The sequence below is a fragment of the Lepidochelys kempii genome, chromosome 4, assembly GCF_965140285.1.
Source record: "Lepidochelys kempii isolate rLepKem1 chromosome 4, rLepKem1.hap1, whole genome shotgun sequence".
In the NCBI taxonomy this organism is placed as follows: domain Eukaryota; kingdom Metazoa; phylum Chordata; order Testudines; family Cheloniidae; genus Lepidochelys; species Lepidochelys kempii.
Window position 1 is genome coordinate 117287319 of NC_136383.1, and position 21604 is coordinate 117308922.

Genomic DNA, 21604 nt, shown 5'->3' on the forward strand with positions numbered 1-21604 from the left:
ATGAATTGGTTGGTTTAATTGAATCAAATGTTTTTCTCTGCTGTGTGATATGGAAGGCAGCAAACATGCAGGAATGGTGGGCTGATGGAGATCGACTCATAAGAAAAAGGTGGGTAAATGCTGGTATTTCCTTCCCCCATCCCCACACACACTATCACTACATGTGACAGCAACTCAGGAGTTCAGCTCCATGTAGAAGGGAAGAGGAGTTGATGTAACAGCCATTAAATAAACTGTTCCCCTTTCAGGGCAGCATAGCTGGCAAAGCAAGACACATTGTAAGTTTCAGCTGGCCTGAGCAGCAATAAATTCCCTTCCTGCCCTGTGTAGAATTTGCAGCAGCACCAAGCTGGAGGTATCCACCAAAGCGACATGCTGCCAGTGGGACTAGAGAACAGGGGAGGGAGCACAGAGGCAGATGGAATCTCCATGGTCAGCCAAAGATCTACTGTATTTACTATGCTTTTCTCTTTGAGTATTAGCTGACTTCCTGACCCCTTCACAGCACTGCTAGTCTCACTTCTCTAAGCAGAAGAGTAGCAAACCTAACAAAGCCTCTGAAATAAGTGAATACTTTTTTCTCCTTCCATGGCTTTTTTATGCAGAAGAGGAACTCAGGCTCATGATACATAGCTTGGGACTACATGCTACTTTGACGAGAATCACACTCATGCAACTTAAGGGAAAACTAGGCCCAGAGCAATTAATTATGTGACACAGCTAATTACTTTGAGTAAGGTACAAACAGAGGAAATCGATGAAACATTAAAAATGAAGATTCTTTTTTCTTGCAGTCAATAAATACAGGCTACCGTTTCCTGTGATCCGGGGAGATCAAATGTGGAAGACAGGTGGTCTCGGGATTATGAGTTGATTAAAGACCTCAGGAGGGTTGTTGGATTACTGGTTGTGAAGAAATATTAGGATGACAGGTATATTGCTTATCTTTGAGTTTCTCTCTTTTTGCGACTGTCTATTTCACTGTGTAAATCAAACTCCATACATCCTTTCCTCACTAAAAACCATGCTTGTTTGGGGTTTGTTTTTAAAATGAAATAGCAACAAAAATAGAGCAAAAATATGCTATGCTCTACAGAATGTTCAAAGTTTTCAATGAGTGGATCTTTGATGGTGTAAAATCTGAATAAGTGAAATAAAATATGTAATATCCTCTATTATCCTCTAGTAATTATGTGAAAGAACATGTGTATCTAATTTGACAGGTTTCAGAGTAACAGCCGTGTTAGTCTGTATTCGCAAAAAGAAAAGGAGTACTTGTGGCACCTTAGACACTAACCAATTTATTTGAGCATGAGCTTTCGTGAGCTACAGCTTGTGAGCTGTAGCTCACGAAAGCTCATGCTCAAATAAATTGGTTAGTGTCTAAGGTGCCACAAGTACTCCTTTTCTTTATCTAATTTGAGTTTTCTTCAACTAAGGCAGGAATTGGCCCACAGTACACAGCAAATCAGGTCAACAATGACTCCCCATACAGAATTTCATCAGAACCACCACAGACAGCTTTGTGTGGGAATTACACCTCTCCCTCTAGTGGCTGGTTCACAGGATAGGAGTCCTCAATAGCTACCAGCTAAAGGAGTTACTCCTCTAGTTCAAAGGAAAAAGGCTCATTCATTTTGGCAACGAAGGCCATCGGTTGTCTTCAGTGGTGACCCTTGATGGCAGCTGTTTGTGAAAAAGGCCAGACATTGCTGGTTCTCACTAAAAAGAGCATGTAGCTGAACACTATTCAACTCCCTTTCGAACATTTTCAGAGAGACACACTACCGTCAGCTACAAGGATGTTGGTTTGCAGGCTTCTGTGTGGTTTCTAGACAAATTCAAACACAGAAGGCTTTGTAACTCTGAGTGATGGTTGCTAGACTGCATAACAAATCAACACAAACCCTAAGTGGCAAGAAAAGAAACACATATGTCATTCAGCTCTCCAACCATGCTGCACTGATCAGTTGCCTTGTTCCTCTCTGTCTCAGCTACCTGCATTCCATTACTCACATATCTTCACCCTCATCCTGAACAACAAAGAGTCTGCCTTGGCTTCTGCCTCTGTTAATTGGTTAATGATTAATACAGAATTGGTGTGGTTTTCATAGTTGCCCTGTACAGTGTTTTGTATTGGAGTGTAAAATTAGTTAGGCATCAGATTGCATAGAATGGTGCAGTTCACAAATGATAGCTGAGTGATGTTTTTCTGAATGCTTTGAAAAACAATGTTAAAAGGATAATTATGATATTCGTGACTGTTCTGAAGTTGGTGGTAATTTTTATGAAGAAATTACAGAATTGAACTCTGAAAATGGCTAACCTTGGCAAAACTCAGGTTGTGTGTAATTTAAAACGTTCAAAAGTGCCCTATGCCCTACATGTTATCAGATTGTGTCTGTGTGCACGTGAATGTGTACTTTGGAGTTTGTGGCAAACAGTCATTTTTAAGCTACAGGTTTCAAAGAAAAATTTGGAAATTTTTTTGCAATATTTCAGAAAGGGAACATCTTTTACTGTCACCCATGCACTTCTTATTTTACTAAAGAAAATCACATACACTCCATTGTCCTCTGAAGAGTTAGTGTGCCACTCTGGAAAAAGAATTCAATCATCAAGTGTGAAATGCAGGAATTTTAGTCCTGTTATATGGGCAAATCTCAATGCAACCTGAACTACGGAATCACTAATGACACCTCTATAATGGCATGTACAATAGAAAAGGTCATAGAGGAGTTTTTAAACTAAGGGCTGGGGGAAGAAGGTACAGAAGTGTGGAGGAGCACACAGTTCAGACAAAGACATCCTTCAGGGAAGGATTTATTAAATGGATTCTCAATATCCTAGTAAAAAGAAGTTGATAAAGTACAGGTAGGAACTGAAGAGAAACGGTCATAGAAAAAGTCTCATTCAATTACATCATGTGAAGGCAGACAACTACATATTGACACATTTTATAAGTGCTTTTATTCAAATATTACATCTCAATACTAAGATGGATGAACTTGAGTTCCTGGTATTAAATGAGGATATTGATTTTAGCAAGGAGGCCTGGCCTCCCTCAGAGGCGGACGCAGAGGGAACGCCGCAAGCCACCTGGCGGGCGGAACCAGGAGGGCCATGCCCCACACGGCGGAAGCAGCGGGGCAGGACAGGAAGAGGAAGTATAAAAAGCTGGCTCAGCAGCTCAGTTGGGAGGGAGCTGCTGAGGAAGACAGATGCTTCTTCTGCGCTACCGGAGCAGGACGCCAAGGAGAACCCCTGCTGCCCCGAGGACTGGCCAAGTTTCTAAAGACCCCTGCCCCTCCTGCTACCAAGGAGCTGCTACCGTTACTCTTGGCGGTATATCCCGCGGAGACAGAGGACGACCCCTGGATGCAAGTACACCCAAGGGGGAGAGTAGGAAGGAGCCCAGGGGAACCAGACTACCGTCTGGCTGTGGTGCCGCCAGAAACACGGTCAGCATGTTGTGGGTGGATTTCCCCCTAACCCAGTGGCAGACCCCTCTGCCACTGTTAGGGCCCTGGGCTGGGATGCGATGGAGTTGGGCAGGCCTGCGTCCCCCACCCCTGGGGTGGCAGTACTCCCCCCCCCCTCCTTAGGATAAGAGGCCTGTGCTCTTCAGTCACCCCTGCTGGAGCCCCATAGACTGTGTTTGGGACTACAGCTCTGCCTGACTGCAGGCCAGAGCCCTGATTACTGCCCCAACCTGCTTGATGTCTGGGCTTATAATTTAGCACCGCTCTGTTTTAACCACCTGCCAGAGCCCAGACTGTTTGCAGCCCCTCCCTGCTTGAAGCCTGGGGCCCACTGATTATCACTAATTCCCTCTTTCTTTGTTTCGAGCGTACTCTAGCAGACCAGATTGCGAGGAGGCATGGCCTCCCTCAGAGGTGGACACAGAGGGACAGCCACCCCTGCCAACATTGATATAACAAGCGTCACAAACTTGGTTGAACAATGATAATCAATGGGGCATGGTAACACTAGGGTACAAGATATATAGGAATGACAGAGTAGGTCAGGGGAGTGGGCGGGTGGGGGAGTGGCATTATATTTGAAAGAAAGCATAGAGTCAAATACAATAAAAATCTTAAATGAATCAAACTGTACCACAGAATCTCTATGGATAGAAATTCCATGCTTTAATAACAGTAGGAATATACTACCAATCACCTGACCAGAAGGGTGACTGTGATTATGAAATGCTCAGGGAGACTAGAGAGGCTACAAAAACAGACAACTCAATAATGGGGAATTTCAACTATTCCCATATTGACTGAGTATATGCCACCTCAGGATGTGATTCAGAGATAAAATTTCTAGACACCAGGATCAGCTAGTCTTGGAACCCACCGGGGAGAGGCAATTCTTGATTTAGTCCTAAGTAGTGCACAGGATCTGGTCCAAGAGGTGACTATAGCTGAAGCACTCATTAACAGCAACCATGAGAAAGCTAATTAAACTGAAATTAAAAAGGAACAGTCACAAGAGTGAAATGCCTGCAAGCCGCATGGAAGCTTTTTTAAAAACACCATAACTCAAATTAAACATATCATTCCGCAAAGCTCCCAGAAGCAGCCAGCATGTCCCCACGGCCCTTAGGCGGAGGGGCAATCAGAGAAGCTTTGCGCTGCTGCCCTCGCCCTCCAGTGCCAGCTCCGCAGCTCCCATTGGCCAGGAACCATGGCCAATGAGAGCTGTGGGGGCCTACGATTAGGAGCCAGACATTCCAGCCGCTTCCGGAGGGAGCCTGTCTTAGCCCTGCTATTCTGCCAACAGAGTCGCATGAGGTAAGCGCTGCCCAACTGGAGCCTGCTCCCCAACCCTCTGCCCCAGGTCGGAACCCCCTCCTGTGCCTTAACTCCTTCCCAGAGCCCGCACCACCACCCTCTGCCCCAGCCCTAAGCCCTCTCTCTCACCCAAACACTCTCCTGGAGCCTGCACCCCCACCTCCGGCTTAGCCCTGAGCCCCCATCACACCCCAAATGCCTCATTTCTAGCCCTACCCCAGAGCCCACACTCCAAGCCAGAGCCCTCACCCCCTCCCGCACCCCAACCCCCTGCCTAGTGAAAGTGAGTGAGGATGGAGGAGAGTGAGCAATAGAGAGAGGGGGATGGAGTGGGAGCAGGGCCTCAGAGAAGGGGCAGGGCAGGGGTGTTCAGTTTTCTGCCATTAGAAAGTTGGTAACCCTAGAGTGGGTAACACATGCAAGGGAAAGGGCACAGCCTAAAAATCATGCAGAGTCTGAAATACATGGGGAAAACTGGATCCAATCCCTGCAGTTCCCAAGGCATCTACGTGGAGGAGGAGAAAAAAAAATCAACCCCTCCATGCTGCTTAAAGGGCCCCAATACCCCTGAGAGCCTGGCTCTGAGGACACCTGGCTGCCACAGTCTCTTTCCTACCTCTCTGAAGGAACATTAGCTAACCACATGAATTTCCACCCTGAAATCCATCAGGGTTGAGGGAAGTGTGCTATATTAAGTAGATGCTTCACAGGTCCATTTCTACCCCTACCCCAGCTCTCAACTCATCTAGCCCTAGCAGACACAGCTGGTATCTCCCTCTGGCTCCTAGCCACAAGGGCAGCCAGGGAGGCTCCATGGCACACGCTACCCTCACCCACAGGTGCCACCCCCACAGCTCCCATTGGCCACTGTTCCTGGCCAATGGGAGCAGCAGAGCTGGCACTCAGGGTGGGGGCAGCAGGCAGGGCTTAGGGGCCACAGGGACATGTCATAGAATCACAGAAGATTAGAATCGGAAGAGATCTTAGGAGGTCATCTAGTCCAACACCCTGCTCAAAGCAGGACCAACCCCAACTAAATCATCCCAGCCAGGGCTTTGTCAAGCCAGGCCTTATAAACCTCTAAGGACTGAGATTCCACCACCTTTCTAGGTAACCCATTCCAGTGCTGCACCACCCTCCTAGTGAAACAGTTTTTCCTAATATCCAACCTAGACCTCCCCCACTGCAATTTGAGACCACTGCTCCTTGTTCTGTCATCTGCCACCACTGAGAACAGCCTAGCTCCAATCCTCTTTGGAACTGCCCCCTACCTTCAGGTAGTTGAAGGCTGCTGTCAAATCCCCCCCCCACTCTTCTGTTCTGCAGACTAAATAAGCCCAGTTCCTTCAACCTCTCCTCATAAGTCATGTGCTCCAGCCCCCTGCTCATTTCCGTTGCCCTCCTCTGGACTCCAATTTGTCCACATCCTTTATGTAGTGGGGGGCCCAAAACTGGACCCAGTACTCCAGACGTGGCCTCACCAGTGCCAAATAGAGGGGAATAATCACTTCCCTCGATCTGCTGGCAATGCTTCTACTAATCCAGTCCAATATGCCTTTAGCCTTCTTGGCAACAAGGGCACACTGACGACTCATATCCAGCTTCTCGTCCACTGTAACCTCCAGGTCCTTTTCTGCAGAACTGCCACATAGCCAGTCGGTCCCCAACCTGCAGCAGTGCATGGGATTCTTCCATCCTAAGTGCAGGACTCTGCTGCTTCCGGGAGCCGCATGGAGCTAGGGCAGGCAGGGAGTGTGTGCCGCTGACCTGACTTTAAATGGAGCCATGGTCCCTTTTAGACCGGGTTGTTCCGGTCGAAAACCGGACACCTGGCAACCCTAATACAGATCCAAAACCTCTGTTGTATAAATAATTCACAAAAGCCACTGAACTGCATGACACATGTGTTGTGCTGAAGGATTTCATTAAGGTATCCAGTCCCTGGATGTACATTTTTATTAACTGAATTTGCTGTAGTTAAAGTAGCCAAAAATGGCATCTTATTATTTGCATCTAAGATCCAGAAAATAACCTAGGAAATACTCTATCAGCAGAAATAACCCTGCCAAACAAAATTCTCTCACTATTTTAAACATATACCATAAAGTGGCTTGCCTGCTCTTCACTACTGTACAAGAATTACACAACTAACATGGGATAAACACTATAGAGAAAACGTCCACTAACGTAAAGATATTTAGAATCACGGCATTTCCTAAGCACACCCAAATCCCCACAAAGTACAGATTCTGGATCATGGAAAATATTAAACACAGCCGGACGATACAATGCACTTCAGCCAAACTATTTTCTTATTTAAAAATAGAAGGCTCTGCAACCAACTCCACTGTAATTTTCAGATTACCTGAGACAGCTGAATCACCTACTGCACTATCAATTCCCTGCCCAAAAACAACTCTGATATCAATCAGTAAATAACATCTTGGCTTAGAATAAATTCTCTATTCAAATCCTTATTAAAGCGGATAAATTAAGCAGAGGCAGAGAAATCAAGGATCCAGAAACCACTAATGACGCAGTAATGCAATGTAAGCAGTAATGATTTATCATCTTTTTATGACTGCAGTAAAGATACTCAGTTTTTTTTCTACTATAAAATATTCAGTGTTATTTTATCATGTTTCTCATCTTAAATTCATGTAGGGACCATAGCTATTCTACTCTAAATTCACCATTTATGTACATAATACATTACTGAACTATATTAAGACTTAAGGTTTGTATGGAAAATAAAACATAATGCAAGATATGCCTTCCTTTTCATAATGATGCATGTGCTGAATAAACTGCTCCTGCAGTGAACGATGACAACTGCTCTACGTGCACTATGTTCTTTAGTTTTACATTATTCAGTGCTTTTGAACTGTCAGTTTCAATTAGAAGAAAATCTACAAAGCTTGCATATATCAATATTTTATATATGCATTTTATACATGCAATGTTGACCTCTTGAACTTCAGAATTCATAACAAATATTGGGGGGTGGGGAGTTAAATTACTGAAACAAACAAGGGATCTTTTTTTCACTGAGGCACCTGTTGGCAGTTCTGGCAACTGGAAATTTGTGCTCCTTACTTGCATTTTTGTAGAGTTCATAATTGTGGAACTGGTATAACTTGGTCATTCTAGCGTGTCATACTCATTGTTCTTTGTGGGACACATTTGGGTGAGAGACTAACAAGTTCATATTCATGTACACAGGAGAACATTTACCACTTCCTAAAAAAATGTGTACCACTGGTCTGACATGGACTATGTAACCCTGTGTCCAATTTAAATATGAAAGAGTCCAATTCTCCAGTGTTGTGCACCCTGTGTAGTCAGTTACACCTTTGCAAAATGAAAGTAAAAAGTGTAGCAGCATTCTAATTTAATAGCATTTAAAACCCATGTTTCACAGGTGTGAATGAAAACAGAAGATAGAAAGCACTGAAGAATCATCCGCCCCACACACCCTAGTATTAAGTATGTAGGGACACTACTTTCTCCAAAAATACAATCCAAGCCCTCAAACATTTCGCAACACAGTGAATTTTAAAATGCTCTCTTGTGTATATCAAATGGCCAGTTGCTACACTAGTTCTTAGTTAAACAGGCCATCTTTCAAGCAACCAACAGCAAATGCATGCTGAGGGATCTTGCGGATTCTGGTCTAGAGTAAAGGCAATGGAATGGGAGTCAGGAAAATCTAAATTCCAATCCAGAGTCAGGAAATCTAGCCTTGGTTCTGCTACCAACTCACCCTGTAGGCTTGAGCAGGCCACTGAACAATGGAGTTGACAACACTTTTCAGTGTCTCCCAGAAATGGTATGAAAATTAGGTTAACAGTTTTTTGAATATGTAAACTCTACAGTATAAGCAACAAGTATTATTACACTGCAATTCACTTTGGGCCAGATCCTGCATCCAATGCCCACATTCCTCAAATCCTTTGAATAAGGGTTACAGGACTGAGCCTACCACTTGGATGGAATAAACCCTGTCTACCCAAAATGTTTCAGGGCCGTCCAAAATATTCACTTGATTGGAATTCTGGATGAAAGATTGATTGGATCCACTGCACACAGCACCATCTAAGAACATAACCGGAAGTTCTGGGATAAGGCAAGGTTGACCAGGGTTCACCCCTATTCATTTCTGATGTGGAGAGAAAACAGAGTACAAGTGATGAATGAGAATTAGTAAGAACATCCAGAGTTATAATACAAAACTTACTTTTTAAAAAAGGTCTATAAATCCTCAATCTTCAGGGCATAAAACAATCCCTAATCATTGATGGTTACAAGGAAACTTTCCCTGTGGACAGGTTATCCTCTCCTTTGTATCTTTCTTTGATGAAATTGGTACTAGCCACTCTCAAAGGCAGGATAATGGACAAGATAGACCACAACTTCTGATTCCAGTACAGCAATTCCTACACTCCTCTGTGTAGTAGAAGGAGAGAGCCTGTAGCACTGGACCTCGTGTAAGACCTGAGGCCTGAACCATAGTCAGCAAAGTCAGTCCATGCTATGACCATAAGTCAGGCCCTGTCATAAAGCAGACTCTTGTTTACAAATTCACTGTCCAGTACATGAACTTGGCAAAAGTAGAGCTAGCGTTGTTAAAACATGGACACTCCTAAGAAGTAGTAGGTACAGGGTATTCACGTAAACACATTCTACAAGACTAGTACAGGTACATCCCAACACAGACCAATGCCATAAACACAGTCCTGAGAGATGATTCAGGAACACACCAACCCCGTGTAAAGACAAGGATAGGAGAACAGAATGATGGATGGAGTTGTTTTGCTCAAACCAGTGGGTATAAGGGACGGTAACTAACCACATCAGGAGCGTAATAACTAACTTGTTTATATCAATGTATACAAGAGATCATAGGAGGGGCACCTTTGTCCAGCCAAGGGGCAAGCAGAAAGTCCCACTGCTGACTGAGCTGAGTCCATTGTCATGGGCATACATATAGTAGCATACTAGCATCGTGCTTCGTCAGCAATAAACCTGGCCGAGCACCTTCGCCAATGAACCGAGTCTGTGGTCTTTCTGTGTAGTACTACCAAGGTTTGCTGAGCCAGCTATCTGCAGGGCAGGTACAGTGTACAATGAGCACACACACAAGCCAACTGACAACACTCTGTAATACATATATGAGCAGAAGACTCTCTAGGACGCCATCCCTTCATCAAATAAGGAAGTTCTTTTATGTTTGAAGATAGTTATTAATAACAAGCTTACATATAAATTCGTTCCTGGCAGATGAAGATGGATAATTTCCTCCATCTTGGATTAAACAGGAATAGAGACTGATTATTTAAAAGTAAGGGCTAGACGAGACAGACATCCTGTTTTTTGTATGTCATGCTTTGATTTTCTTCCAAAAATATTCATGAAACCATTGCAAAGTTTCCAACATGTACAACATTTTACATAAAAATGGCATTTTCACACTGCACAACAAACATTTGTTTTAAATGGTTATAAATATGGTTCACCACTATATTCTATGCTTCATTATTAAAAATTCACATATTTCAGATACAGCATTTAAAGAGGTTAATACATCACTAACATGGCTACCACCTTTTAATAAAATCTAAACAATGGAAACAAATTCTAGAACTGTATTATTTGGTTATATAAATGGGTGCATAGTAAAGGTCAGATTCTCCTCTCAGTTATTTCCATGCAGCTATGCTGACTTTAACTGGACTTGTAGGGCCATAACTAAGGAAAGAGTGCTGCCCCATTTCTGCAAACAATGCAGTACAGCCAACCTTTCCATGTAGACCCTTTCTGTCAGGAACAGGAATGATCTCCAACAGAAACAGTGGAATGTGAAAATGTCACTGTTGAATTAGGGGCACAGATAAACAAATGTGCAGACCACACACTCCACTGTTAGGTCCTGTTTGCAGAAAGTGACTTTTCTGTGTGTTTTCAGAGAAAAACCTTAAAAATGTGAAAACTGAAAGTTAAACAATACCAGAGGACAAATTAAAAGAATCCCAAACTTATTTTTTAAAATATCATGGTTTTTAGGCCAATCTCAGGATTTTGGGGGATATGACACATGGATTTAAAACTCTTCGGGTTGGCAATTCCACCAACTTTCTGAGGATCAATTCTCTTGGTAAACTTGGGTCTTGGAGATGTTGTTTCCCCTGGATTCTCTCCCCCACTCTCCCACCATAGAGTTTTGTAGGCATTGTGGTGAATTTTTGTTAATTTTCTCTCTGTTTCTGCCAAGTACTAATCTACTGAACACAGGACAGCCAGAAATATAGTGCACATGCTCTAGAGAGCCATCTCATCTCTTGCCCCCAAAATATCCTCTCTGCCAGGAAAACAAAAAAGAGATTGTTTTTTCCGCCCCTCATCTAGGTCCCAATTCAGAAAGGTGCTCTAACTTTATGAATGTGAATTCACCTTACTAGGACTATTAAACAAACTAACTTTAAGCATGTGAAAAGTGTCAGTAAGACTTATTCTTTTCCTGTTCTCTCTGTTCTTCTCTGATCCATTCTAGACAGCACTGTACCATATTCCAGTGGTTCTCAACTGGGGATCTGGGGCCCCCTGGGGGGCCGCAAGCAGGTTTCAGGGGGTCCTCCAAGCAGGACCAGCATTAGACTTGCTGGGACTCAGGGCAGACAGCCAAAGACTGCATGGGGCTAAAGCCTTGGGCCCTGAGCCCTGCCACCCGGGGCTAAAGCCAAAGCCTGAGCAACTTAGCTTTACGGGGGGCCCTGTGGCATGGGGCCCCAGGCAATTTCCCTAATACCAGCCCTGACTTTTATAAAACAGAAAACCAGTTGTTGTGGCACAGGTGGGCCGTGGAATTTTTAATAGCATATTCGGGGGGCTCAGAAAGAAAAAGGTTGAGAACTCCTGCCATATTCTCTTCTACTTCTCATTTCTATGGCTCATTTCCTGATAGTTTATTATTACTCTTTATTATTTGTATTACAGTTATACTTAAAGGTCCCAGGCATGGTTGAGGTTCCATGTTAAGAACCTTCTCTTCCCCAAAAAGCTTCCAAATGTAATTTATTCTCCTTCCATTCTTCTCTTCTGGTATCTCTCCATTTCTTTACTTGAAAAACAGCATCTTCTGCCTTCCCTGTTTTAGTCTGTGTCACAATAGACCTAATCCTCTATTCTTCACCTCCTTGTTCTGTCCTATGTTAACCTGTCTCTTCTCCTTGTTTCCCTACTCTCTTTAACAACGTTCTATAGCTGTAGAGGTCGTACATGATCTTTACAACGTATTTTCCCAGCACTGGAAAACTGTTCTCTGCTTCAAATGACATCCCTATGATTCCCACAGGTCCAGGAGTTTGGATGCAAGAGCAGAAACAGTACTGATAAAATATAACACAGCAGTGAAATTCACCTTTAGATTTTTTTTTAAAACCTATCTCTTGCACATGAAAACTTTGCAAAATACATTTTTTGTTTCAACTGGACATTTGAGTTTTTCTTGTTTTTTTTAAAAACTCACTTAAATGTAAAACATTTTTATGGGCTAAGATGAGAAAATGGTCCAAATTAATGCTTTTGTAATGCCATTAACTTAAGTGGAAATCTGTAAACACAACAGCAGGATCAAGTCCAAACAAGACACAGTTATGCTAAAACCTACTTCCCAGAAGAACCTTGACAAGCCAAACAAGAAGTTTTTAAAATAACCTAAATTCTAAAAATTAAGGTAAATCATAATTAGCCCAGATAACCCCAATGTAAATAAACGAAGTATAAACAATGGTGCTTGGAAGAGCGACCTTGGCATTAAAAGTAGCAAAAGTATATGCTCAAATCCTGCGTGCTTTACTCACGCAAATAGTACCACTGAAAACAACTGGTTCACTGGCATGAGTAGAATGAGCCAGATTTGGCACATAGTTTTCATATAAGGTATGAATTTGGATGTCACTTGGTCATTTAACTTTATATCAGTACTGTTATCCATCCACTGAAGTGGGGGGGTGGAGGAGGAGAGGGGGGAGAAGTGAAACAACACCATAATTGACTTCAGATGTCCTCTTGATTGTTGATTTATTTTCCCTAAGGAAAGGAGAGGGAAAAGTAAATAAAAAGGTCAGAAATGCCTTATTTCTGGAAGTGAATTTAGTTTGCTGTATGGGGTGGCAGGCATAGAAGTGAAGATTGAGGGAGTCTCTTACAGCAGTTTTAAATGTCTGAGTACAGGAGAAAATAAATTAAGTTACATGTGGACTCAGATATATCAAAACAATGGGTAATTTTAAAAAACGTTCTGAATAAAAAGCAAGAATTGTCTATTTTAAATCAACCAGATCAAAAAAACCTCTGCTTTGATCTAGTTTCATGGCAGAGGAAGGTGGGTAACAGGAAATTTGTATTCACACCCTATCAAAGAAAACCCAAGAGTTGTTTTACGCCAAAACAAAATTGTATGCCAAAATATAATCAATGCTAATTCTATTTCTGTGCCTGAAAGTTCTGTGTTAATTAATTTATGCATAATACTGAAGTGTGATAGGATAATGTGCGGTGATTGCTGTTCCCCTAGGACTTTTATGAAGGAGAAATGTTATCTTGGGAGGCTATTTCAATGACCAAAATCTTTGAATAAAGAAACAAATACTTCTTAATCCCCCAGTATATGTTCTAACAAAAGTTACATTAGTGAAAGATTAGAATTGCTGGTGGTTCCTTTTATGGGACTTTAAAACTGAAGGTATCCTCAAGAGCATGGTGGATTTCAGAGAAGAAAGGCTTATTCCTTACTTCCTGCTACTGATCAGTGTGGTCTTTTAATGTGTGTTGTGATCTCCGAGGTGTGAAGTTTACAAGATAATGGAGGAGAGAAGAGTTGTGTGTCAGGTTTTCCTAATTCAGCCTTTTTCCCTGAGACGTGTTACACTAGATGGAGCTGCTGAAGCAACACTTCCCTAACCCAAGATTTCCTCTGCCACCACTCCTCATGTTCAATCCACCAAATGTGTCATCCGGATTTCTGGGCATAAAGACAATATAGCTACAGCTGACATTCCTGTTTGAGGGTTGTTCTGATCCGATTCAGGCAGGTCAGTCCACACGTAATAATCATGGAAGAGCATTACTACCTTCTGCTCTGAATATCAACTGCAGCTAAAGAGCGAGCCACAGCCTTATTGTACACAGCAATGCTGACGAAATAGGATAATTTGTTTTTAAAAATCCACATATTGCAACACAAACATATTTTACAAAACGTTATTTACAAAATCCAAAGGGATTGTTTCCCTAAAGTTACCAAAACTATTAAACATATCAAAATGTACCCTGTCTTCTTGCAGTCTTCATCCCAACAAAGGCCCACAATTGCACCAAACATGCATTCAAACTTCAACATGTAATTCACTGCAGAAGTCATGCTGTACATCTTTGTAATTCTAGTATACATTTAAGAGAGAAAGTTTTGTCAAATGTTATTTTAACTAATCACAGCTCAAGAGTTAAAAAAAGAAAAGTAATCATAAAGCACCTTACAAACAACAAAACGTGATCCAAAAAAAACAAGGAAGAATTTAAAAAAAACCATGAACCAAAAAGCAAGAAATACCCTACAGGCAAGATTACCAAATGATTATACTGGCCAATGGTATTGCTTAGAGAGAACAAGCACAGCGTTTTGTTATTTTTTCTTTGAAAATCTGCCTTGTATTTCTAGTGCAGATAAATAATCCTGCTGTGCTCTGCATCCTGAAAAAAAAAATGCAAATCACAAATAATCAAGCTATTCTCAGCTGATCACATTTCAGGATGCAACATGACAGCATTAGATGACTGAACACTGATCAAATGACGACACAACCTGGAGATTCAATCTCAAGTGGTATTGATTGAACATGATGTTAAATATACTCCTATTACACAAGACTGCACTTACAATACTGCTGTTATTGCTGCAAAACACTGTGAAAACTACACACACAAATACATATTTAGAAGTCCATGATTACAAATAACCATACATTTCCTCTGTTCAAGCAATCTCACAATGGCCTATTTTTACCACCAACTTTTCAGCAATGAAATATGAAGCTGTGCAGTATCATGACCCAAGCTATGTACCTGGCTGGAAGGTAAGTTGGCTCTCAGTGTAAAATATCTGTCACCTGCAGATGCATCCTCTTTTATGTAACAAGCTACCAGCCATTGAAAGACAAACTGCAGTTCTCTCTTTTCCTCTAATCCTTTGCACGTACATAGAGGCTGAGAGGAAGCCACTAGTATTCCGAAGATGATGTATACATAATTGCTTCTAGATTTATACTGTTCTCAAGGAAACAAACACAGCAATTTCTGTGATGTTCTGATACAACTGTCAAAATTAGATGCACATCCTTCAATAAATCACCAATACAGTTAATATTACGATTATTTTTGAGTTTTGAGCTAACAAGTCTTTTTTTTTTTTTTTAAACAATCACTTGTGTCTGATCTTTTCCAGTGCATCTACTAGGCATGCAATGCTAGGTGCTGCATACTTCACTAGCGCAGACTGATCATAGCGTAACATCCTCTCTAATCCATGTAGTTCAGTATATTGTGCTAGCATGACAGAATACCCTTTGGGTTTAACAAATCCAAACTGATTCTGCAGCATCTACTCCAGAGAATTTTTTAAAACACATATCCAAACATGCAGTGCATTCTTTGCTTGGAAAACACAGACAGTCAAGAGCAGACGAAGAGAATCATGACAACATTTATGTTACCTTCAGTCACATAGTTGTGGTCTCGAAGAAAGCTGTGGTTAATTTTTCGTGTGTCCGTGTCCTCGCCCATTTACAGCAGGATTACTCAGCATGCCTATCCGCAGTGGACTGATAGAATCAGCAGAGGTCGTCACAAGAGCACCATCCATGCTGCCACTGCCTAGCAGAGGCGGAGAACAGACTGGGCTACTGAGCACAGCATAATGAGAGCTAGTGATGCAGCACAGATTTGGGGGATGAATAAATAAATAAGTAATAAAAAATAATAATAATAATTAATAATAGCAAAAAAGAAAGGGGGACAAAAGCTCCAATAAATTAAGAATGCAAAAAACCCAGGAGGGGGTCTGTGTGGAGAAACTACAGGCCCTTCTCCTGCAGCGAAAGAATAACCCAATTCTTTAGTCACGTACTCCTTAAACAAGCTCCCATGCAGAGTCTGCTCCAAGTGCTTGCTGCTGTGGAATCTTGCCGGATGCTAAGAAAGTGGTAATCAGCGTACTGCAGCAAAGGCTACCCGGTGAAGCTCTGTGATTGCTGTTGCTGCTACTGCTGTCATATGCCTATGCTGCATCAGAGCAGGCCCCTCCCAGTCAGCTTCTCACTACCCAACCACACAACATCTGCATGTAGTAAAGTGAAAAATGAGACTGCAGGTAATTATTTTAGCTCTTCTGCTGGTGAATGGGCAATGAAAAATTTAAATAGGGGGAAGGGAACTTCAGGCTGCTTAAATAGGTTTGCATCGACACATATTCCACGCTAGCATGAATGTACAATTTGGTACTGGTCAATACTATCATAATCAGCAAAAGCAACCATCATTCAGTGTCAGTGTGTATAAACACCAGTGAACTGCCAAAAGCTGCCTATGAAAAATTAATTGTTAAAAGATTAGGAAATCTAAGGAAAATACGAGGTGAAATAAACCCAATACAGAGTTTACGTGCCACAGTTCTGTACTAAAAGGCAAATTATAATGTATGAAAGAATAAAAAGCAAAAAGGAACAGAAAACAATCGCAGGTTTCTTAGCAACTTGATAGTACAGGTAGGGGGAGGTAGATACAGGCTATGCTTGCAGATTACACATATGGAGAGTTCCTTAGTGCTTCTGTTCGCACTCACTGTATTTTACCCTCACCCAGAGAAAGGAATGATGGGAATGAGCCTCTTCAGAAGGAAAGAAATGTCACTGAAATATCATTCATTTGCAATGTAAAATAAACATCCTTTTGCCAAAGCCTTTTAAACAAGTGCAGTTACAGAGATTCATGTTACTGAACTCTTATGGGAGTAGACCAGCCATGTTCCTCAAACTTTTGGGCAATCTTACCAGTTAACCAGACCAAGATCTTAGATGTACTAACTAGTTGCTTGTTTTAAAAGACTAATATTTGCAGCAGTGCTAGCATCACTATGGATTGAAATATACAGATCTGATTAAGGGTCCACTACTAGTTTAGAAAGAGGAAGGAGGGAATACCAGTCACAAAAGCCTGAAGTATTATTACGGCAGAAAGACAGTCTTGTGGTTTAGCCATTCGACTTAAAAGAAATCTGAGTTCAGTTCTCAGAACTGCCACAGACTTCCTGTGTGACCTTGGGCAAATCATGGTAAGGGCTCTGCATCTCAGCTCTTCTTTTGTAACTAACAGGATAGTTGTTCAGGATAAATTCATTAAGAGTCTTTGAGGGCCTCTGACAACACTGTGATAGGGGCCATATAAGTAAGCAGAAAGACTAGTGCTATATAAGCCACTGTTTAGAATCACTAGGATAGATAATATTAACCATAGGGTTCTATAGATTTCAGCACTGAGTAAATGAAATGAAGACAGATACTTCACCTTATCATTGATTAAACACAAGTACAGCACAACCTCATGTTATAATCAGCATTGCAGAGCCAACATTGTGCCTTCAAATTTCAGGTAGAAGAACAGTGCTTCAAGTAGATATGGAGATATTTGCTGCTTGTGTTTTAAAGTTACCACCAATGACTGGATAGACTTGTCATCATGCCTCCTACCTTTATAGCACTGCTGCATGCCTGGGTGAAGTGTTGCAGGGCTTCTTTATGTCTAGTGCCCCATGTAGTTGTTCTGGTGCCACAATGGTCTGCCAAGGTGCTCGGCCTAGCCCCCCGGCCAAGTCACTGCTCAGTCCATTTCCCCTCCAGGGATAACAGAAAAGTCCAGAAATAGGAAACTCAAAATCTAATGTCCTTCAAGTCCATCACCCGGCCTCTATCAGGCACTTGCCGTTCTTGGCTTCTTTTACTCTTGACATGCATGTTTCTCTTTTTGGTCCGGGGGAAAGATAGGGGAACCCAGGCTCACCTTCCCCTCTGGGTTCCAGCCCAGGGACCCTGTTTAGGCAGCTAAGCACCATTCCTTCAATCCCTCCAGCATTTTCCCAGGGCTGCTCCTACCTTTACCTCGCTCATTGGTATCTCCACAAGATCGACAGACTGCTGCCCCCATTCTGACTTTGCAGTTCCTCACAGCTTCTCCTGGGACCAACTACAAAAGTGTTTTCTAAAAGCCAGTCTCAGCTCTTCCCTGTGGCAGCTGAATCATACTGTTAGCAGCTCTCTGCCTGTTGCCTTAAGAAAGTCAGTATCTCTCTCCTTCAAACAGCAGTTCCCCTCAGCCCTCTCTCTCTGGGACTGAGGTTGTATCTCAGGCCTCTTGCCTTAGCTTAGTCAGTTGTGGCCAACTCCCTTCCGCTGAACACCCTCTCCAATTAGCCTTTCAATCTGGAGAGCTCAGCAAGCCTGCCTTCCCCGTCAGTATCCAGTCACTGTGAGGTAGGAGGCAGCTTTTATGCCGCTCCCCTTCTCCCAACTCTTTCCCAGTTGGTTTAGTCACAGGAGAGCCTTCCACTGCCTCCTCTGCAAGGTATCAGGCCCTTAAAGGCACAGTCTCCAGACTCCTTCCCTAATCACCATTCATTCACAGGACTCTTAGGTCACTATGTGTGTCTATTAGGACATTCCAAACCCTTAAAAGGGCCAAGCCATGTGGCGAGGATGGGCTGACCTCTCGATGGCAGACTACCCCATCACAAGACTGTTTTTCCTGTATTTACCACACATACTGACCCTCAAAGAGGCCATTCCAGGAATGCTGTTTCTGCATTTAACACGTCACTTAAAACCACAACATTAACAGAAATACTGACTTCTGACATGGCACATTGAGGCATGACATCACAAATGATGCAGGCCGCACTGCCAACTTGCAAAGACAACAATTCTAATCTAGTCTCCAGACATTCTAGCAATTACCTTGAACTGCAAAAATGCACAGAAATAAAATATACACCTTTCTGTCTGCCCCAGAAAAGGGTCATCTTGTAGTTGAAGCACTGGACAGGAACTCAAGTGATCTGAGTCTCCTGCTAGGTTCTCATACAGTGCCTAACTCATCAGCAAGGATGGAAAGTCGAGCAGTTAGGGTTCTAACCCAGGATTTGAGAAATGATTCCCTGCTCGGCTAGACTCCCTGTTTCACCTTGGGCAAGTCTCTTGGTTTCTCAGAGACTCAGTTGCCCATCTGTAAAATGGAAATAATAGTACTTTCCTACCCTTTCCCATTAAAGAGAGATCAGATATTACAGTAATGGGGTCTATACAACTATCTAAGATAGAACAATACAAGTAATACAAGTAACAACAAGTAAATTCTAATCCCTCTAATACAGTGGTTCTAAAACTTATTTGATCGCGCCCCCCCTTCTTTCTATCTGTAGTAGTTTATACCCTATACCCCCCCTACACCTACTCACACATACACCCACACACGTACGTACATATAATGATATAAGTGACAGTGGTGCTTCACTTGAATCAGTTTTGGCTTCTTTGTTTTTTCACTTGAGGTGGTGTTTTTTTCTGTTGCCCAAATGAACCAATTATCTATTGTAATAAGAGTAAAAGCAAAACTGCGATTGTGGTCCATGCTTACAATTAAATGTGTGCACACTGCATGCACCCCACTCTGCCGAATACATTCTGCACCCACCTCCCAGGAGGGCCACCCACCCCCACTTCCAATTTGAGAACCTCTACTCTAACACTGTCTCCTGCTGTCACTCGAGTCAGGTCACTTCATCTCTCTTCCTTTATTTCTTTATCTATTAAATTATAGTGCTGCTTTCTACCCAACTCCCACAGGTGTGTTGCTAGTTTATTCTTTGCAAGACTTTAAAAATGAGAAGCACAATTACTATGAAATATATCATCTAATTTCAGTATATAGATCAAGTTGCAATTTTGATTTTTCTATATTTGTAGGAAACTAGTATATCATAAATATTGATGACAATATTAGCTACAGTTCATAGAGTACTGTCAGATCCTATAAATATAACAAAATGGAAATTATACCTAGCATTCCATTAAATTAAGAAAGTAGACTCTGCAACTAATGACATTTGTTTTGTACAAAATACTCCTAATCAATCTGAGAGAGCTGAAATATTTCCCCCACATTAGTTTACCTTCATTGGTGCCAGGATTTCACCTTGTGAGCTCATGTCCATCTCATTGCTTTTATGGTGCAATAAGGAATTTTTAAATGGACATTGAAGGTTATACTTCAAATTATTCATACTCCCCCAGTTTGTATAACTTAACCCAAGAGGGCCTTCTCACCACCATCTTTAGACACTTGGCTCCTAATTCTGGCACGTGGAAGTCAATGAGATGTTTGCCATTGACTTTTATGGGGCTAGAACTTTACCCTAGATATATAATATTCATACACTTTCCTGTTTATCCAATTAACCAGAAGCAAACAAATCATTGCTCAAAATAGACACCTGAGGACATAAAGGAAATAAAGGACAAAGGATTTATATCCACTATGCCCAGGAACATACAGAAAACAAACATGGAAAATACAAATGTATTATAAAGAAAATGCATTACTGAAAACTAGCTATTTATTTTTCACATTTCAAAAATAATTTTAGTCATAACAAATGGATAAAAATTATTAAAAAGCTCACAGACCATTGTCTTCATATCTCCCTCTGGTTCTGTAACTCAGGTGGTCCTGGCTTCTACAGCTTGAGAGAGAAGAGCAAGTGCTGTTCAGTTTAAACCTTTTCTGCCTGTCCTCTCAGGTGAGAGTTGACTACCACTCTCATCTCGCACCCCTAGGTGAGTTTTAAAATTTCCACATTAGTATATCAGAGCGGGTTTCTGCCTTTGTGCACCAGATGTATTTCAATTAGATTAAAGGTCTTTCCATTCTTTGGGATTTGTGTCTGTAACCTATACTGATAATGGCTCTGGTCCTGAAATAACTTATTTTTCTCCTCACCGCTGGAATTTGAGTGGTGTGCAGGCAACATCCTGAGGCATTATATCTTGGTCAGTTAAAGCTTAACCCATTTTTCACAGTTTTTAGCTACCAGTCTCATAAGGAACAATGGTGTAACATAAAAGATCTCAATTTGTCACAGAACTGTACCTTGGTCCTATAAAATAGTATCACACCTATTTTCCTCAAGATTATGAGCCAGATCCTTTTTTACCTTACAAACATGAGTACTCCCATTGACTTCAGAGAGTCCATTCATGTGAGGAAACAGCAGAATTCTGGCCTAAATTTGTAGTCCCTGTCAAATGTGTGATACAACAGAAGTTTGCTGCTAAACAGCTGAACAATTTAAAATGGGACAAAAGCCCATTGATAGTCTGTATTTGAACTGGACATAAAATATTTGACAAACAAACAATTTCTGGTGGGCAGGCATGAATAAAAAAGGTATGCATATTATTACTATTTGTATTACTGTAGCACCTTGCATGGACTTTTCCAACAAGCCCTAGTCATGACCAGAACCTCATTGTGCTAGGCACTGTATAAACACAAAACAAAAACGATGGTCCCTTCCCCAAAAAGCTTACAATCTAAAAAAAGCTACACTAGACAGACAGGTGGGGAACACAAGGAAACAGTGAGACAATATTGGTCAGTATGAAAGGCAGTCATCTCAGCATACCAGCATCCTAATTGTTGTCAAG

At 41.9% G+C, this 21604-nt stretch overlaps 1 protein-coding gene across 3 annotated transcripts in view; it reads right to left on the bottom strand.

Moving 5' to 3' along the window:
- Positions 1-21604, bottom strand: part of PPP2R2C (protein phosphatase 2 regulatory subunit Bgamma) — a 288985-nt gene that overhangs the window by 199314 nt on the left and 68067 nt on the right. For 2 of the 3 annotated variants that reach the window (XM_073342566.1, XM_073342567.2), the window contains exon 1: positions 15566-16122. The exons of the other annotated variant lie outside the window; for it this stretch is intronic. In XM_073342566.1, the coding sequence (XP_073198667.1) occupies positions 15566-15635 (70 nt within the window). In that variant the 5' untranslated portion in view covers positions 15636-16122. Of the gene's footprint in view, positions 1-15565; positions 16123-21604 lie in introns of those variants that run through there. 3 annotated transcript variants of the gene reach the window in all.